This window comes from Haliotis cracherodii, unplaced genomic scaffold, assembly GCF_022045235.1.
Source record: "Haliotis cracherodii isolate W230 unplaced genomic scaffold, xgHalCrac1.p SCAF_3, whole genome shotgun sequence".
NCBI lineage: Eukaryota > Metazoa > Mollusca > Gastropoda > Lepetellida > Haliotidae > Haliotis > Haliotis cracherodii.
In genome coordinates this window covers 44667426-44680053 of record NW_027266286.1, presented here as the reverse complement: position 1 = coordinate 44680053, position 12628 = coordinate 44667426, and the positions used below count along the sequence as shown (strand labels likewise).

General features: G+C 38.9%; 1 protein-coding gene across 1 annotated transcript; it reads right to left on the bottom strand.

Moving 5' to 3' along the window:
• Window positions 1-1388: 1388 nt before the first annotated feature.
• On the bottom strand, window positions 1389-11554 carry LOC139475457 (methyltransferase-like protein 27). Its single transcript, XM_071258665.1, has 6 exons — window positions 11443-11554; window positions 9056-9171; window positions 8643-8771; window positions 6505-6640; window positions 2051-2170; window positions 1389-1576 (listed from the first exon to the last, which is right to left on the bottom strand). Exons 1-6 carry the CDS (start codon window positions 11552-11554, stop codon window positions 1389-1391), a joined length of 801 nt encoding a protein of 266 aa, XP_071114766.1.
• Window positions 11555-12628: the final 1074 nt, after the last annotated feature.

The following is a 12628-nucleotide window of genomic DNA, read 5'->3' as shown; positions in this document are numbered from 1 at the left end:
GGGGTAGAATAGGTCTTCAGCAACCAATGCTTGCCGCAAAGGGCGACCATGCTTGTCGTAAAAGGCGACTAAAAGGATCGGGTGGTCAGGCTCGCTGACTTGGTTGATGCATGTCATCGATCCCGATTGCGTGGATCGATGCTCATGATATTAGTCACTGGATTGTCTGGTTCAGACTCGATTATTTACAGACCGCCATCATATAGCTGGAATATTGCTGAGTGCGGCGTTAAACAACAAACCAACCAATCAACCAAACCGCAACAAGTTTCAGCAAAATCTGTGGAGTGTCAAGGCGATGATAATGATAATGCCAACTAGAAAACATCAAAGTACATTTATGAAAGTCGGACAGCATAATGTTTCTCACCCTAGGGAATATCTGGATTAGGATTAGAATCTGAAACTGATCGATGGGAGGAACTTGAGATGATAGATAAGTTAAGCTTACTGTCGATCCTTTGTTATAGTCTGGTGAAGAACGTGTGGATTAAACCGTGCAACCAAACGCGAGAGAGACAGTAGGAAAGTGGTTATGCTGACAGTCGCTTTGATTGTGTGCTTGCTGTGCTACATGACATGACAGCTCAGTGTCACATGATGCCTAATTTGTAAATAAATTCTGAATCACTACTGAACAAATAGACCTATTTTACCTGCATTTCCATTATACTTCACCAGCCACTTTTAACTGTAGCGATATAATTACACCAGCCTGGTTTTCAGGCGACGATGAATCATTGTTCAAGTGTTCATTGTTCATTGTGCAATGACGTAGCAGTACTGATATAACCGCCTATCATATTTGACGTAATGCTGACGCTGTATTAAATTCGGAACACACCCCTTCAGTGTAGCCAAGTTTTACAAGTTTTTTTCCAACTTTCCAAAAATTCTGCTCGAGACAAATACTTTTCAAGCAATTCCAAAAGAAAAGCATGGTGCATGGTGCATTCCGTGTCACTCAAAGAACAGACGGACGTTTGTTGCCATGTTTAATTTTGATGGGGACATTTAACACACAACAGTCCATGTTGTACATTAAAAGCATGCATGTTCTTCTTAGCACAGGAAGACATGTTCTGAACAGTTGATCTCGTGACTATGAACATTCTCTGTTCACTGATCGAATCCAATTGTATACCATATAAACGTTTGACTAAAGATGGCTATTTTTGTCCTTACCAAATAAGGCGTAGTATATTCTACACAGTGTGTCTCTCGGGTGCAGATAAATCACATTTTTATATCAACGAGATCGGAAGTTGCAACATGAGATGTTGTTTGCTTTGGGTTCTGAGTATACATGTCTGTTTATATGATTCATGAAACTTCTTGAATATAATATAAGTTACAAATCATTGACATTTAAGGGCAAAGTGTTTTCATTAAAGAACCCTGTGAACTGAAATAGCCCCACCCTCTCTAAAGACAGCATGAGGGAATCGTCTAAGTTCCACATGCTCCCATTTCCCTTGAGATTCCAGGGTCTTCATATTTTCTCTGAAAAGCGCTGCTTTGACATCCCCGTCAGCAGGGAACAGGTTGTATGGAGCATTATTTATAATGTAACCACCTGAAAGGAAAACAGAGGTCAGGTAATAGATCATGGATGAGCATGGATCTCCAGTTACGGAATGTCGGAACTCGTTGCTTATTTCACAGGTTTGACCTGTTCAGGCTTGATAATTTGCAGTAAGATGTTCCCAACACATCAGATCCATATCAAAGAATTGGAAGAATAATTGCAGGAAATAGCCCAAAGAGATCATCAATAGAAATACCCCAATATTTTGGTGAAAGGAATATATAGACATAACAGCTTTATTTGCTTTGGAGGTTAAACAATGTTGGGCCTTTGGTCCAAAAGAGCCTAGTAGTGACCCCATACCTGGAATGCTGCGTAGTAAAAGAACAAACGAAGCTAAACGTGGCCGTTATCAATGTCCAAAAAGAAGACATTTATGACAATCCTGATCGTTGAGGTCCTATTAATTTACTGGAATCTCCGGGATCAGTTGACTAATAGATTGATAGCCTGTAACGTGACTCAAGGGGATGATGTACTTTCCTGGTTTGACAATGCGAATAAGTTCCTCAAATGCACTTAACGGCAGCTTTCTCAAAATCACTGTGCTGAACGCCGCCATGGTCACAGCATCATACGTATCTGAAACATTTTACGTATAATTACCCAATCTAACCCTTTAAGTTTCTCTACAATAGAGTATTAATCCTTATGTTTTAACCATTTACATTGCGGTGCTTTGAGACCATTCAAATCTCCATATTTGCACTAGACATTACCATGTATATTTTCGTGCGTCCTGACATGTCATAGAGTCAGCTCATGATGAGAAAATGGATGTTTTATCAACATGTGTGAAGAGTACGTGCAAATTAATGGATTTAAATCTAAAGCAACGGCTAAGATAATGCATACATTTCTAAAATAATTAACTAATAGAGAAGTCAAGAGGGCTCTCAACCATATTTTGACTACACCTACAAGACAACATCCATTTAAGTGACACATTTTATGGCGCTATACCATGATTTACAAGACAAGAAGACAAGGAAATGGGTGCAGAAAAGAGATATTTGAAAGATATGCCAGCTATATCTATATATGAGCCTCACGACGTAGTCCTACATTTGTTCGTCTAGGTGGTTCTGAGTTCACGGCGAATTCACTGCCATCTACCATGCGCGATGTCCAGTGGATGTCCAAAATGAAATATATCTTCAAGCAGTAATAGCGGGCTCCATACGCAAGCACAAACGTACGCAAAAACGCACGAACGTCCTTTGAATTTTTGTGGAACTATCTACAAACGAATACAAAATTTGAACATAGTCGGGCAACTGAGCCGTCGAGAAGCGGTGCTTTCACTATGGTGGGGTCGTAGACAACACAAAAAACGACAGTTACAATACCACTAGCTCAGTTTATATTTATATATTATCAGTTTATTTTCAATTCTCAAAAAACACAAAAGGTGGTACAAGATCATATTACAATAAATAACTATGTATATGTACAAATAGCAGACAAGATGGCAGTTAATAATACCACGTGATAATCTAGCATTTTAAATACTAATGGACATTTTTACAATAAATCTCGATAATTTCTTTAGATCCTGTGTGTTTGTTGTTGATCAGAGTTTTACAAATTTTATGATATTTGGCCATTCAGTATAAAATAATGATAGAAATGTTTGCCTCTCTCTTTTAAATAAATTACATCGGAATGAGAAGTGAAATTCAGTAGCAATAGACGGAGAATTACGTAATTTATAGGTTCTATTTTCATTTGGAATATTTTTCCATCGGCCAGTCTCATTAGGTAAATTATGATTACAGGTTCGAAATCGTAGTATTGGAATTGATATTCGTTTTGGAAATAGAAGATATTTATCGAGAACCGCGGCATCCTTTAAATGTTTATGATATAATCCTTTAGAACTAGAATTAACGTCACTTCTCCATTTCTGAATGATCTTTAAGTATTTGATCTACTTCTGACACTAGCCACTTTGTTGTGCAAATTGACGGATTGCTAAATACATGAGATAATCCAATACTGTCTAATACATCCATAACACATCTAATCCAGGGATTTGTTGATGCAGTAGTCTTGTTCCTATTAAGTGACAAATATTGATATAACAGCTGTGATATGTTAATTTGTGCCAGAAAGATATCATTCGTTTACAAATTATTATTCTTAATGGTAGCCTACCTAATTCGTCATAGATCATATAAAGAGGAGTTAAATTTCTTAATCCTGTGATAAGTCCGAGGAATTTGAGGTGTATTCTTTCTATAATTTCTAAATTTTCAAAGCCCCAGATTCCTGAACCATTAGTTAATATTGGTAATACCATCGTACCAAAAGCTGCTAATGCACAGTCCAGGAATAAATTTAAGTTTCTTGAATTTGTTATCAGACAAAACATTGCTTTCGATGCACTATCACAAAGGGACTGAAGACTTGATACTAGTTTCCTATTCCTGTGAAGTACAATTCCTAAATACGTATTAAGTGTCGACAATATCTAGGGTTTTATCAGAATAATGAAATTTAAGTTTCAAATGTTTTTAGGGGCCACCACCGAAAATTACAATTTTTGTTTTATTTATAATTAAAAGTAATTTCCACGCTTCACAATATTCATTGAAAGTGTCTAAGGCTTTCTGTAAACCTTCTTGCGATTCATCAAATAATACAGCATCATCTGCGTACAATAAAATTTGATCCGTGCAAGTAGGTCTTTATCTTCATCGTAGTTATCGTCTTGGGCATCGTAGTTGAGATTAACTCCTCCACACCAAGATGAAAGATGAAAGTTTCCACGTCATATATGAAATTTAAGAATAGTAGAAGGGATAGGTTTTCTCCCTGTCTAACACCTATATTACAAGGAAAGTAACCAACCATTTTATCATCACACTGTATCAACGATTTCATATTTTTATTATCCTCAAAGCTTTGGCTTGTGCCAACGTCGTCAAGAGTAAGGCATAGCTACGAAATTGGCTTGTACCGGAACGTCCCAGTGTATTCTAAACCCATTTCAGACCTCGTCCATGTTTGAATCCGCAAATCGTTTTCTTGTACCAACGCCGTCAACAGTTAGTCATCGCTTGCAAGACATCACCGCTACGAAATTGGAATGTGTCGGGGTATCCCAGGCTCTTTTCAAGTCATTTGAGTCCTCGTGATTGTTCGAATCACCAAATGGTTTGCTTACACCAAAGCCGGCAAGAGTAAGGTACCGTAGCAATTGGCAGTTGGGAAATGAAGACATGCATCAACCAAATCAGCGAGCCTGGTCAACCGATCCCGTTAGTCGCCTCTTACCACAAGCATGGGATGCTGAAGACCAATTCTCACCCTGATCTTTTAGGGTGGAATAAATGATGCCGAAGAAATTTGCGACTAGACTGGGTCTTGCTCTTGAGTCTCCGGAAAGCTCGTGAATGGCGTGTTAATCGTATTGAAGAGACGCTTCCTTCGGTATTTGTAATCAAAACAGGGTACTAACTGAAATCAAATATAACGGTAAAGCGGTGTTACTTTTAATCAAGAAAAGAAAATTAGGTGTATGATTATGGCACGGCATGCAAACTTTCAATACTTTCTGTGAAGGACCTTACAGGATATCATCTTTGGAGTAAAATTTTGCACCAAAAAAACACTCTGTGAAAACCTGGAAACCAATAAGTCAAAGAACAAGCGGACAAGCGGTTGGGCAGCGATAGAGCAGAATATATTTAAAAAAATACTCTTTTTTAGTTATCTGCCCTTGGTCATTGGGCCTACCGCCTTAGGATTTGGCGGAATCTAGTACTCAACCGTCAACATACACATACAAAATTTGAACAAAATCGATCTTGTGATTATCTTTAATTAGTACAACAATCGGCGGAATAATTAATAATAATGGTAATGGTAATAATATTTATATTCTCATGATAGACTTGTTTTATGCACTTTTGCACATATTTATTTGTCTGATGATTCTCTTGTGAAGAATGTCAAGACTCATGATGATAACAAGGTATTCCACATTTTTTGTAAACGAGCCAATGTCAGTGTTAAATTTGTTGATGGTTCTGTACTGCTCGACGGTACAGAAATGAGTTTCAACCAAGCGAAGTGCCAAATCAAATCGGTATAGACTCAGTTTTTCAAGGAGAAGCTATCTCAACTGCATCGATTTTATGTGCAGTGTGTTGAGAAGATCAGCAACCCCGCAGAGTCATTCGCTTGGAGGAAGTCGGCTGGTCTGAAAAGTGAAACAGAAGGCTTTCTGTTTGCTCCTCAGGACCAGACACGTCCTACTCGAAACCGTCAATGTGTGATTTTGCATCAAAGTATGAATATGAAATAAAGATTATGCTATGAATTTAATGAGACTGTCCAACACATTGTCAGTGGATGCCCTGCTTAGACACAAACACAATATCTTAAGCGACATGATGGTGTAGCTCGACCAGTTTATTACCGTCTTCGCGATGCTTGTTGTTTTGACACACAGGTCCATCCATGGTACGACCCGGAATATGTAGAGTGCGTTATGGAAAATGATAAATACAAAATTCTTTGGAATAGGCCCCTTTACAACCTCAGACGTAACCAGGCCAACAAACCTGATCTTGTCCTTTTTGATAAATCCAAATCGTATCATTGAATTTTCTGTCCCTTTTGCCACTAATGTGATTGACAAGATTCAAGAAAAACATGTCAAATATGCGGACCTCGCTTTCGAAATGTCACGCTTGCATCCCAAAGTACCAAGTTGTCCGACAATAAAAAAATAAAAAAAATAAAATAAAAATAAATAAATAATAATAATATAATAATAATAATAATAATAATAATAATAATAATAATAATAAAAATAATAATAGCAATGGGGCTATATAGCCTTTCGGCTTGGAGCCCTAAAAACAACATATTTCCCATTATCTCGTTGTCAAGAAGAGACAACCTACCATTTGCTATGTCCAGGGCATTTTCTCCTAAACTGTCAACGATGTACCGACTATATATACCCTTCTTCCTTGCCTGATCGAGCATTCGAGTTGATGGTTCAAGGGCGTCGATTTTAAAAAATCCATGAGAGTAAAGCTGTGAATCATATTGGAAATAGAACTGGATCAAAAAGAAAATCGACAAATAATGATAATGTGCACGACGAAATTGAGCAGCAAATCAAATCTATGGACTTGATGAAAGGTGCGTATATGTATGTATATATCATGATCATTACAGTTTTCTCTACTTATGAATTGTGGATATCTGTATACACTTCAGCGTTTCAATAGGTGAACATCGAAAGCCAAAATGTAGGACATATTTAAGAGCATATGTGGTTATTCTTATCTATTTACAACTTTTACAACCTGTGTAGAAGGTAGTTAGACTCAACAAGTATGATTCAATCTTTCTTTTGATCTTTGCTTTTTGTCGATGCTCCTAGTTCTCTCAACATGCACTCTCGGCTCTGTAAGCGTCTCAGAAACCACTTGATCAATAATGCCGACACATAAATTTGTTTCAGGGGTTCGATTTTCAAGATGGTTGCTGCAGAAGCCATGTTGGGCACATTTATTTTATGGCCACCACACGACGATTTTGTGTTCAGAATGTGGTACATGTGCTGTTAGTTGCAGATGTTTTTTCAGTATACTACCAACATAGTACAAACATCTCGTTTTTCTGGACCAGGTGCGAAATGATACATCTTACTGAAATGGTTGCACCCGGATATCCAAAAGTTAATGAAAAAAGAGAAGTGCCAGCAACAAGAGATAACCTCCAAATATACTGAACCGAATTAAAAACTTCACAATCCTTAAATTTTAACATTTTGACCAGTTATCATTGTGGGCCCTTATTGTGTATTTAAACAGTAATTACCACGTATTGTCTTCAGATAACACCCGTTTTTGTGCAGGTGAATCGATCAAAATCATGTGCACAGCACTATTGTGGCAAAAGTGGTTTTTCACGTGCAACCGGTCATGTGGCCATAATACCGCACGTGTTTTCAGCCATACTTATTAGCATTAACAAAAAAAGAAAAACACAAGAAAACAAAAGTCTTTACGGCCATTTGTCATGCCGTGCCTTTCAAATGGGCAACGTGAACGTGCCATCGGCATGTCGCAGAAGGGAACGTCCGTAGCTGAGGGCCGATTCTGACTCAATTACACAGACGTCAACGTCAATTGTGGCCACAGCGATGGACTCAGAGGAATTGAAATCAAGTCATCTTCAGTGATGAACCTCCCGATTTAATCTTCGATTTGCTGATGGTAGGGCGAGGGTGTGGAGGCGCCGTCATGAACGTTACGCCCAGTGTTGTGTACAAGAAGCTGACAGATTTCGAGGCGGAAGTGTCACGGTGTGGGGTGCTTTCTGTGGCAATGCACGTTCCAGGCTTCTTGTCATCCGTGGCAACCTCAACGCTGCTGCTTACCGCGACTAGGTTCTGGCACCAGAACTTCTGCCTTTTATGGCAGCACATGCACCCGTTTTGATCTTCCAACACGACAATGCCAGACCCCACACGGCAATTTTGACAAGGAATTTCCTTCAGAACGTGGGAGTCAACGTCATGGACTGGCCGTCAAGGTCTCCCGACCTCAATCCCATCGAACACGTCTGGGATGCTCTTGGCAGAAGTCTGCGCTCTCTCCAGAACCAACCACAGAATTTGCAAGATCTTGGCACCATTTTGCAGCAACAATGGCGTCGTCTTCCCAATCATGTGTTCACAAGGTCCATGCGGAGGCGTTGTGTGGCAGTTGTCAACGCACATGGTGGGCATACACGCTACTGATCTTGTGTGCCATCAGATTCTCGTGCTTGGGACTTATGATTTAAACTGTTGATGTTATTACCGAATACTGTAGGTGCTTGGAACAAATTATGGTTACCACCGTTAATTAAAATCCTTCTTTGGACATTAATGATTAAAAATTACCTTCTCTGATACATTTGTCCGTTGTATATCATATATGGGATTACTTTTCAAAATGTGAAGTTTTTAATTTGACTCAGTATATCAGAGGCTCAGATATATGAGCAACATTGATAAATAATCTCTTCGTCTATATCCACCAACCGTATCTGCACAAAGTCCTGTTCCGGCAGCCACATCCAGAATATATACGTCATTTCCGTTGCGTGAAAACAATTCTTTAATGGTCCGGGCAATCTCTGTTGGACCTCTGTAGCCAGCCCCCAACATAGCCTTTATGAAACATAGAAGCCCTGGTATTAAAACTTCGACGTGGATAAGCATTATCCTTACACAATGCATTGAACACTGTACACGTTGATAATTTAAATAAAATTCTAAATGCTAGTAACAAACATGATAGTGACCTTTCGTGATGGTGGACAGATCTGAAATATTGGGACAGTTTGTACAAGATTAGAACACAATTTACTGATACACATACAGCATACACGTTTAGGTTTGCATAGAAGACATTAATTGACATTAATGCTTCACATTCATCAGCTGAAACCAACCTGTTCATATTGATTACTGTGTTGAGAAAACCTGTCGATGATGTCCTCACTGCTCATGTCATCGGTCCCCATTAGGAATTGAACAGTGCTTGTCGAGGATGTATCACTCATGTTTCCTGTGAATAGAAATATTATCAAAATATTACCAGTTACTGAATGTTGTAACACAGTTGAGAGTATGGATGTTCAGGGTTATCAAATGCCAACCTATGCTTGTCTTACGGGGCGAATATAATAATTTGGATTGTCAGGCTCAGTGACGCTGACGATTGCATGGGTCGTTGTTTAATTTGTCTGGTCCAAACTGATTTATTTGCCGATGTCATATAGCTGGATCATTGCTGTGGGCGATTCTTAACAACAAATAAAAAAAGTTCCAGAGTTGGAGATCACATAGACGTTATTATATCCTTTCATCGACACTGAATACATAGAGGTTATCACATACATGTTTACTACTTATGGGCAGGGTGAATTTTCTGATTAGGTTTTCCCATCACACATGCATGACCAGCCTTACAAAACTGTGACACACCTCCTGACGTAAAATAGACCAGAAGAAATGAGCTGAAATCTTATCCCAAGCGACCACCCAGGGGATTACCGTGGGCCAAATCTTGAAATCACTCCACGTTCAAAACAGCATCTTGGTAGTTGAAATGAACATGTACCCTGGCAGGATCATAAGAAGAAACTCCTTGTCCAGAGTACTTGAATTTCAGGATTGTCACCCTGTGAAACCATGAACTGTTCAAAAGATTACAGTACTCAGTGTTAATGAATATAGTTTGGGACTTGACAGTCATGAGGTGAGGTTTGTGGCTGATATTTAGCCTTGATTACATGACCATCAGAAATAAAACGACTAGTTTTTGACAATATCTGCGTATAATACTTAACATCAAACCTGAACTCTGTTTCGAAACAAGGGGAGTATCTTTGGGGCAATGATCTGCCAACCTTGCATGGATTCGTACCTGTCTGTCACAAAGTAACTGACCTTCACTGACCTGTCCTAAAAGTACCTTCAAGATTCTAGGGAGAATAATCTTACTGAATGAAATAAGCCTTTCATAAAACGGCTTGACCTAAAGACATTAAACTTATTTATTTTACAACACAATCCCTTTCGACATTGATATTATTATACTTTTGCCAACGATGCTGTAGGTGTGTTATCCTAATTTCATAGAAGTCCCTATTTTGGCTGCCCTAAAAGTTGAAATGGGTTCTGGCTGGTGCTTGCTTCTTGCTTGGGAACAGTTTGAATGTAGAAGGAGCCAGATCTGGGCCCCGTTCCACAAAGCGATCTTTGCGCCAAGATGATCGTAACTCCCAGATTTTATCACAGGTTTATGACAATCATAGCACTAAGATCGTTTTGTGGAACGGGACCCTTGAGAATTAGATTGGTGCTGAAGGTGTTCAGAGCCACACTCATGCATTGTTCCATGGTGATGACTGATTTGTGAACTGGTACATTGTCCTGATGGAAGATTACACCTTTCCCATCTTCTCACTTCTTGTAGTTTTAATTCTATCCCGCAATTACCTAAAAAGTACAGCACAAAATGCTCCGTTTATCGTTTGCCCTTTTGGAAGATAGTCCACCCCGATGTGGCATTCTTTGTTGGTGGTGCCAAGTGCTTCCACTGTTTTGATTGTTGTTTGACTCAGAATGGAAATTTTCATCCACATTCAAAAGTCATTGCAAAAAAACAACTTTCTGGATCAGTTACAATCAGAGCTAGATTACTGTGAGACATGTTTTACCTGGTGCGTTTGTGATTTTGCTGATATTTTGTTCTTTGCCAAAGTTTCTGTGATAATCGAATGTACTCTCTCTTGAGATATGCCTATTGGGCCAGCAATATTACATTCAGTCATTTGCAGGTTGATCGTCGTCAAAAGGTGGATTCATTTGTATTAACATCCTCATTGGTGTCTTTTTGGTTTTGAAGACCTCTTCTGTAATTACTTGATCACTGCATGTTCCTCAAGTTTAACCATTTCCAAAAGTCATAGTCCACGCCAATTTTACTGGGGCTTCACAAGTGACTCAAGTGTTTGTCGATATACCTCTGTGACGCTATGTATTGTCAACAAATAAGATTTCACTTTTACACAACTGCAATTGCATGATTCTTTGTGTGAGGGCGTCATGATCAATACCCAGAATTTCTTGTTTCATCCAATCAACAACACCAAAATAAGATGAAAGGACAGGCACCGTATAAGTATTTGTGACTTTTATTTTAATGCGAGCGTTCAGCTCAGAGCTCCCGATTTTCTAAGAGTACATATGTACTCTGCCCAAGGTGTTTCCTTGATATGGGCATTCTGGAGTTTTTCGGTAACCTGCATCACTAAGTACGTACAGGACTGACCTTCCACAAGATAGTCAATAACTCCTCCCCCAAGTAAACTGACTGATCCTCCCTCTTCTACCTTGCCACGTTTCAGATGAAGAATATTGAATTTGTCGAGTCCAAAGGACATGCTGATATCATAAGAAAAGGACTCGACAAAGAGAACCTGGTTTTTTTCAGTGTGGATCCTCCATTGGCAAGACGTTCAAGGTCATCCATGTGAAGGAGGTGAGTAAGGTGTGTTTGTGGATCTGTGATGAGGAGGTCCAGGATAATAACCTTCCTCTTTGCTAAGCAAAATGCTTAAAGGATTTAGTGACAAACAGAAAAGCAGAGGACTGAAAGAATCGCCCTGAAATATTCCTCTTCTAATAGAAAAAATTGTTTCCGAAGTTACCACCTGCCCCTGCGAATACGTCTCAAGTTGAGTTGACCAGCAATTCATTAAAGACTTGAGTAAAACGCGTAGTCGCTCGGGGACGTCAATACATTTCAGTGACTTCAAAATCAATTCGTGAGGTACAGAATCAAAAAAATTTCTGTGGTCTATCCTACACATTGAGAGGTTACTGTGGTAAGTTTCAGCCTCTTCAAGGATCATTATCTGAACCAGCAATTGATCTTTACAACCCCAACATCCATTTCTGGCACCCTTCTGCTCCATGTTGGTAATGTCATTCGAAGCGCAGTACAATGACACGAGATCTGTAAGACACCCTGTAAATATTTTGTACTGTGTGTTCAAACAAGTAATTGGGCGGAAATTTTTAGGGTGAGCCAGATCACCTTCCTTTGGGAGAAGTATTGTTCGCCCTTTGCACAACCAATTATTATTATCATTAATGCGTTATGGCCAAATTGAAACACAAAGGTTAACCTAGATATCTGTCCGTACAAAAATAAATTGTGTCGTTATTAAATAACCACGAAAGATAAGAATAGTCCGTACTTTATATTGAAGCACACAGGTTTAGGTTTGCAATTTTAGGTGGTGATGTATTGATTAATGTCATTCAACATAATGTGTTTTCAGCAATGTTGATGAGTTGTGACAGTAACGTTATTCTTTCGAAATATGAGTATGATAACTGAAATGTTGAAATATATAATTCAGGATTGGTTACGGAATAATGAAGTCGAACATACCTTCATCCAGTGATAATGGAGAAACTCTGGTCTGAAAAAGGGAGGCTTCGTTGAACTA

Coding starts and splice junctions, on each gene's coding strand:
- LOC139475457 (XM_071258665.1), bottom strand. CDS start 11,554: ATGTCCTTTGGACTCGACAAATTCAATATTCTTCATCTGAAACGTGGC. Junction 8,772..9,055: donor ACAGTAATCAATATGAACAG/GTTGGTTTCAGC, acceptor TGTTTCATAAAG/GCTATGTTGGGGGCTGGCTA. Junction 6,641..8,642: donor CAGGACTTTGTGCAGATACG/GTTGGTGGATAT, acceptor TATGATTCACAG/CTTTACTCTCATGGATTTTT.